This window comes from Chinchilla lanigera, unplaced genomic scaffold, assembly GCF_000276665.1.
Source record: "Chinchilla lanigera isolate Chin_1 unplaced genomic scaffold, ChiLan1.0 scaffold00425, whole genome shotgun sequence".
Taxonomy (NCBI): Eukaryota; Metazoa; Chordata; class Mammalia; order Rodentia; family Chinchillidae; genus Chinchilla; species Chinchilla lanigera.
Window position 1 is genome coordinate 7,766 of NW_004955826.1, and position 7,877 is coordinate 15,642.

The 7,877-nt window shown below is 44.2% G+C and overlaps 1 protein-coding gene across 3 annotated transcripts in view; it reads right to left on the reverse strand.

The window, feature by feature from the left end:
* Nucleotides 1-7,428, reverse strand: part of LOC102015473 (ATP-dependent zinc metalloprotease YME1L1) — a gene marked incomplete at its 3' end in the record, with an annotated part of 11,370 nt that extends 3,942 nt beyond the window's left edge. Inside the window, 3 exon segments of one of the 3 annotated variants that reach the window (XM_013510198.1) lie at nucleotides 1,456-1,587; nucleotides 1,930-2,086; nucleotides 6,836-7,428. In XM_013510198.1, coding sequence (XP_013365652.1) covers nucleotides 1,456-1,587; nucleotides 1,930-2,086; nucleotides 6,836-6,912 — 366 coding nt within the window. 3 annotated transcript variants of the gene reach the window in all.
* Between the last annotated feature and the right edge of the window lie 449 nt (nucleotides 7,429-7,877).

Consider the following 7,877-nt stretch of genomic DNA (forward strand, 5'->3'; position numbering starts at 1 on the left):
TAGCACATGTCGTAACCCCAGCTATCTGGGAAGCTGAAACAGGTGACAAATGCTAGTCTGAGGCAAGCCTAGGCAACACAGGCAGAGCCTACCCCAAAAGACAAAACAATAATAGCAATAAAATAAAAATACAAAAAATATATAGCACAAAAAAGGGCCAAGGATTTAACTCAGCAGTACAGTACCTGTCTAGCAACCGTGAGGTCACAAGTTCAATTTCCAGTACCTCCTTAAAAATCATAAGCGTACTAAAGGAACAAAGAGGAATCCAAATCAGCCTGTAAGGGCTGGGGGTGTAGTTTAATGGTAAAGTGTTTTCCTATCATGTTTGAGGCCCTGGGTTCAAACCCAGTGCCAGAAAGAAATTTAAAATTAATTTAATTCTACCTACACTAACATTTTCTAAAATTTCTAAAGACAGCATAATTCTGCTGCATGTAGCAATTTTGATACATATAATAACCCTTCCTGATAGGCAATCTCTTTCCAGTTTTTTAGCCCTAGGCAATATATTATTTTGAGAGAAACACCATATTCATTTCATTTTCATTACACTGTATTAACTATTCTATTTTATCAGTAATTGTGTTTTGAGCATTTTGTTTTGCTTTTTGAGACAAGGTGTCACTATGTCACCAGGCTGGTCTCAAACTCATGGTGATCCTCCTGCCTCAGTCTCCTGAGTGCTGGAATTACAGGCATGTGCCACCACGCCCCACACCTGGACTGTAATTTGAGTGAAGGGCATCAGAACAGTAGAGACAATGGACTGCCTATAGAAAAACAACAATAAAAAGGAAAACAGAAAAAAAAGAGAGTGTAAAGATGACAAACTTGTCATCTAACCACAACTTTTTTTCCAAGACTGGTCCTACAAAGTCCCTAGAACTATCTTTCTAATCTTCCTCCACTGTCCTTTGCCAGAACTCCTGACATCAGGACTAAAAGCATCAGGGGAGAGAGGCGTTTTGGAAATCTGACTACCTAACTTCTTTTCTTAAAAACGTATCCTGAGGCCAGGGATATAGCTCAGCAGCACAGCTCCTGCCTCGCAAAAAGCACAGTCCTGAGTTTGATTTCTGGTACAAAAAAAAAAAAAATACCACATGTTCTGGGCTTGTAAATAACTACCTTATTTGGAAATAGTAACGTTCTTACATTCATAATTCCCTATAATCCAGGAATCACTGGATTTCTAATTATATGAATACTCAAAATATAGTTTTCTAGCTTGTACATTTTACTTTCAAAAACCCACACTGTTTAATTCTACTCAAAGCTTCTGAAAGTCAGAAAACAATGTGTTACTATACTATCTTCCTTGAGAGTTGGAAGGTAATTACTCATGAGTTACTCATGAGCAATAAACATTGCTGGCTGATATTTGATCAAACATTATTACAATTTACTATATCAGAAAGAGCTCCTCACACAACCAGGGTAAAAAACCATTACCTCACTGCTGGGAGCCTCATGCTCTGGAACTACATCTCGATGCTTGTTTTGAGAAACGGATGCACTGACTGAAACAGACACAGGTTTTGGTGAATGGAAGGCACTGATAAGGTGACTGAGAGGAACTGTAACCTAGAAGAAGAGAAAAGGTCGAATTAAGTAGTATATTTTTAAAAGTCTTTCTCTAGTTAGAATTTAAGATATATTAAAAGTTAAAACTATGCTGAATAGTACAACTACATTGTGAACCTGGGCACAGCACAGTGGTAGAGCACTTGCCTAGCATGCTCCAGGCCGTGTTTGATCCCCAGTAAAACACACACACACTCTCCCACCCCTCTGTGTCTCTCACACACACACACACACACACACACACACACACACACAGTCTCTCTCTCTCACACACACACTCTCTCTCACACACACAAAGACACACTATGTGTTAAAAACAGCAAGCACTCATTTACTGCTTACAGTCATTCTCAATTTGTGAATCAAAAGTTTCATCATATATGTGTAGTCCTTGAACCTTGAACTCATCATGTAGCCCAGGCTGGCCTCAAACTTGAGATCTTCTTGCCTCTGCCTCCAGGTTGCTGGGATTAGAGGAGTGCAGTACGACATCTGGCTCCTAGAGGCAATTTTTATTAATTTTTTTTTTCAATACAGGGTCTCATTGTGCTCATTGTGTAGTAGTAATTCAGACTGGCCTCGAGCTCCTGGCGATCCTCCTGCCTCATCCTCCCTAGTGTTGGGATTACAGGCTTTGATTACAGGTCTGTACTACCACGCCCAGCCAATAGTTTTAAATAGCTGAGGAAATACACCATTAGGGGAATGGCAAAATATATGACACTGTCACAGAGTGTAATACTTCACCAACACTTTAAAAAAGTTAATTTTTTTTTTTTTACTAAATTTACACTTTTCCTTCCTTCCTATCACCATCGTGTTCTAAATCACCACCATCTACATGTGAATTTTGCAACAGATCCTAAATCCCTGCTTCTGCCCTCATGCAGCCATGCATATTCCTAGTACAGGATTAAAGAGATCACATTTAAACCAATCTGTTCACATCACTCCTCTGCTCAAAACTGCTCAAGGGTTCTCTTCCACTCCTAGGAAAAGCCAAAGTCCTAACAGCAGGGACCCAGAAACCTTTCCATGCTTTGAGTCTTACCTGCCCCCACTCTCTCCCCTCATCCTCTGTGCTCCAGCCTTACTGGCCTTCTTGCTCTCCCTGCAACACCAGGCAGGCTCACCGAAGGCCTCGCACTGCCATTTAGAACCTAACTTGCTCTTAACTTCCCTTCAGTTCAGACTCAAAGTCTTCTTTTCATCAGTTCTTCCCCTGCCTACCTTAATACTTCAACAATCTTCTCCTGGAGGATATTTCTTACCCAGGTTCTCTGCTCTATGTATCTTCTTGGCACTTTTCAGTAATACTTTCCATGTTTACTTAATTATCTGTAGACTGTTATTATCTGTCTGTGTGATATTATTAGTTACCGGACATTAACCACCTGGAGTTAGCACAGAACCCACAGGTTAAGAGCTTGGTTCCACAACACTGCCCCCAGTTCAAATGTCAGTGCCAAGTCCCAGGTCAACCATGTTTCTGACTAACCCATTATAAACTAGGGGTTCCCACAACCCTCTTCAGTTTAATTACTTGCTAGAATGACTCACAGAACTCAGGAAAATATTTTATGTTTACTAGTCTACAATAAAAGAACTGAACCGCCAAATGAAAAGGTACATTAGGCAAACTATAAAAGCATCTCTGGTACAAGGATCCTGCCTCCACCCACTCACCATCCAGACGCTCCATCTTCTTGTGTGGGAGTTTCTAATGGAAGCTCGGCGTGGTGGTGCACACCTGTAATCCCACACTAGGACACTGAGGCAGGAGGACCACACCAAGTTTGAGGCCAGTGTGGAATACGTAGTGAGTTCAAGGGTAGCCTGAACTACATAACAAGACCCTGTCTCAAAACAAAACCAGAAAAAGTTTCTAATACAGCTGAGACTCCAGCCTTGCCCTTCCTTCTCTAGAGGTATGAAAAGGGAAGTACTCGCTTTAATCACTTGGTCTTTTTGGTCCCTAGTCCCATTCTGAGGCTATTTAAAGTTCAAGTCATTTCATGTGCTTAAACACTGATGTGATCAACCAGGGATCATGAATTATGAGAAATTCAAGTAATTACAACAATTTTAGAAGCTCTGGGTCAGGAAGATCACAAAGACTACATAAATTGTTTTATTTTACCACACTCTCCAACTAGAAAGTAAATTCCATGCAGCAAAAGGATTTTCTATATTTTATTATTTTTTCTATTTTATTGAATATTGTATCCCAGCATAACAATAAACAATATGTGAATGCTACACAAATATTTGAGTAACTGAATAAACTAAATGGGCTCTTACTAAAAACCATGTCTTGTAATATGTTTTACTCATCTCATTTAGTCCTCGTAATAACCATAAAAATTCACTACTATAGTTTCCTTGTGGTCTCAATATTTGTCCCTTCTATTAAGAAGACCTTAAAGATTTTTTTTGTCTTTTTCAGATAAGAGTTTTGCTATGCAGTTTAGGCTGGCCTTGAACTCATTTTGTAGCCCAGGCTGGCCTCAAACTCGAAGCAATCCTCCTGCCTCAGCCTTCCTAGTGCTGGGATTACAGGCATGCGCCACACACCTAGCTTTTAAAACCTTTAAGAAGACCTTTAAGAACAGTATCACCAAAAGGTTCTCCCTTCTTGCTCTTGTACTTATCTAACATGTTGTCAATAAATTTCTGTACATTATCTAAATGTACACAATACCTTAGGTTAAGGTATTGTGTTACTGATGCAGGCTAAAATACATCTCTTTTAACAGAGGAAGACAGCAGGAACGCAGGTAAACTTAGTGGCATGTTCAAGGTCACACAGCAAGTATAGGACGAAGAATTTGTTTTGTATCGGGAATCAAACTCACAACCTCAAGCCTGCCAGGTAGGCACTGTGCAGCTCACTGAGCTATATCCCTGGGCCCAGGACCAAGAATTCTAACCCAGGGAATACAACTAGAAATTCCAGTTCAAAAAAGTCTCATCACATAGGCCTTCTTCAAATCCCATGATATGTTATTACATAAACAAAGCAGACTATCAGACAACCCTTGTAAAATTATACATATCTATGTTAGTATAGAGGAAAAAAGGTATAAAATTTATTCTAAAATATCTATCTTTGGGTAATGAAAGCCCAGTTAAGACTGCCAACACTACACAAACTCACTTTACCATCTCTACCAGTACCACACAGCACTAACTCCATGCAGCTGATGGATAAAATCAGGCATTGTTGAAATGAACAGGCGGTGTCACACTTTCTCAAACAATTGTTAGGACTCCTCCAGATACTGTCACCTCAGTACACAGCATGTTCCTCGATCTAACTGAAGAAACATCCCTTCTACCTCTCATGAAATTTTCTTTCTTTCCATAATCGCTGCCACCGTTGGTGAGGCAATATCCCTTTCTTGGATTCCTGCCCTCTCATATTCTGTACATAGCAAGGAGTCAGAGTGATCCATTAAAAATGAAAATCTTACCATGTTTTAAAACTTTCAATGGTACCACTGGGCTGAAAATGAAATGCAAACTCCCTTAAGGCTTCTTGCAAATCTCACACTTGACAGTGCTACTAAAGCTTAATCACTAATGCTCCAGTGATATTAGTCTTGCTTTTTGTTCCTCCAACCTACAAAACTCTTTGCTCTCTCGGGATCTTCTAACACTTTACTCTAGACCTGAAATAACTGTTCACTGTTCACAAGGCTCTTACTCATCTTTACTTCATTTCACTGATAAAAGATTCTACACTTGCTTTGTTCACCCACTACCCAATAACTACTTCATTTTCTATTATCCAACCATACTCTACTAGCACAAAGAAGTTATAAACAAAAGAACACAATCATATTGTAAATCAAGAAGTTAAAGAGTGTCAATTTAAACAACATTTAAACTGAAGGTCTTCAAAAAATACTTGCCTGCTAATTATGAGCACTTTCAAGAAAAAAATGAAACCTATCAAAATGGTACGATCCAAAGACGACTTCTGAAATGAATCAAGAATGTAACATGGGGCAGGAGATATAGCTCAGCAGCACAGCGCCTGCCTGGCAAGCTCGAGGTCCTGAGTTCGATTTCCAGTACCAAAAAAAAAAAAATAGTCACAGTAACTATTCCTGAGCCGGGCGTGGTGGCGCATGCCTGTAATCCCAGCACTCGGGAGGCTGAGACAGGAGGGTCACTGCGAGTTCGACACCAGCCTGGATTACAAAGTGAGCTCAAGGCCAGCCTGAACTGCATAGCGAGACCGTCTCAAAAAGCTTCCCCCCGCCTCCAAAAAACAAACAAACAAACAAACAAACAAGTGATTATTCCTGGAAAAGGGTAACAGAAATCCCACACAATCATTTTTCTCTGTCCTATCTTTTGCTTTTCCAAAAACATGGAGATGAGGATGAGCCTAAATTTTAAATGCAAGAAGTTAACTATCTTCGTTATTTCAATCGAAAAAGGAAAAAATTCCGGTAGTTATTCAAATTATTGAATGTTCGGTTTAAATTCCACTTAAAAGAAAACGAGAAGTCCCGAGAGAGTGGGAAAGAACGCCCAATACCTGCTCCCTGTATGTTTATGGCTTCGCCATCTCCCCAACCCCCACTCGGGAACGTCCGATCTGCACAAAGCCTGACGGTTCTCCGGCGGAACTCTCACGCACTCGACCCGCTGCGCCACGATCCCCATCGCGCTTATACCACGCCTCCGCCCCAAAAGCTTGAAAGCCCTCTAACTTTCAGGCCCTACTCTCAGCGTTGTCCCGTGACCCACTTTCAGCCACGGAGATCGCTCTGGATCATCGCTTCCCTCTCTGGTTCGCTTCCGGAAAATCGATTCTACGAAAGCAACTGGAAAAGGGCTACGGGCAGGGCCGCAGAAAAAACGGGCTCGATGCGGGGCTCACCTGAGGCTGTACCGTGCTCGACAGGGAAAACATCTCCTCCGGGGCCTCAGCGACCTCTCCCGCCTGCCGAAACTATCCTGTGTTCTCGGCCCGGCCGGGAGGCGCTGAGCCCTTTTCTTTTATCCTTCTTTCTCTCCTCCCCAGCCCCTCTCCCTACCCAGAAATGGAAAATGGCCTCCCCTTCCTACAGCTGCTACAACGACAATCTGACCCGGAAGCCCACGCTCTAACGCAACAGTACTTCCGGGGCACGGGACCCGCCCGCCGCCCGCCCTGTGCTCCTGCCCGGGTGGTAGTGGGTGCGGACGAACGCTAACCCCCCAAAACTCCTAGGCTCTGCGCGTTTTGTTTTACTTTAAGGAAGGCAACGCATTCACCCTACTGTTCCTCTCTCCGACGTCCTGCGGCTTAATTATCAAATCCTCCGACATATTTCCTTGTTCCAACCGAGCCTCGAGCTGACAACGTTTCGTTTGCTACAATGTAGCGTGCTTTATTTTCCTCCCAGTAAACCTAAAGTTCTCCCTGTTGGCCTTAGTCTGTTTCCGTCAGGCGAATTCTAGCCTGTGAAAAATCGGATCACAGACTCAGTCACGCTTCCTGCTCGTCTGGCTTCTCCAATTTCGGCGACTCCCGTGGCGTCCAAATCTCAACGCCAGCCACTGCGTTAAGGAACAATCCGAACAGAGTTCTGTGTCTCGCGGGGTGGGCGGTCGCCAGGGAGGGGAAATTTTCAGGTCCAGACTGCGGAGAGGGCGGGTAAAGCAATCTGGTCACATCCTGTGATTCAGACTTCAGTTCCAGCTGTCCCTTCTCGGCCAAGAACTGTTTGTGCCTCCTCGCTCATAACAAATGATGTCAGTGGGCCGCGGTTACCGCCCTCGGGAAGTCCGCCACGCCTTCCCAGCGCCTCAGCGGCCACGGAATTGGCCCACTGGCTTTCTGGGCGACGGGAACGTGGCTGCCTTGGGCCGCGCGCGGCGCCGCGGTGACGTCACGGCTGGCGCGCGGGTGGGCGTGGCCTAACTTCGAACTCGGTTGGCGGGAGTCGCGGCTGGGCGAGAGGTCCGGGCGTGGGCCTGCCTTGGTGCGCTGTTTGCGCTGTCCAGCGATGGAGCCCACCGCCCGGAACGAGGAGAGTGGAGGAGGCACGGCGACGGGGGAATGGATGAACACAATCCCGGTTCCAAGACCGCCCTCCATTGAGGAGTTCACCATAGTGAAGCCCATTAGCCGTGGCGCCTTCGGGAAGGTGTACCTGGGGCAGAAAGGCGAGAAGTTGTATGCAGTGAAGGTAGGAAGTCCGGAAAGAGGAGAGGAAGGAGAGCCAGGTCCTTCCGTCCTTTTTCCTGCCCCCCGACTTGGGGGGCCGCGGGGCTCGCTGACGCCTGCAGAG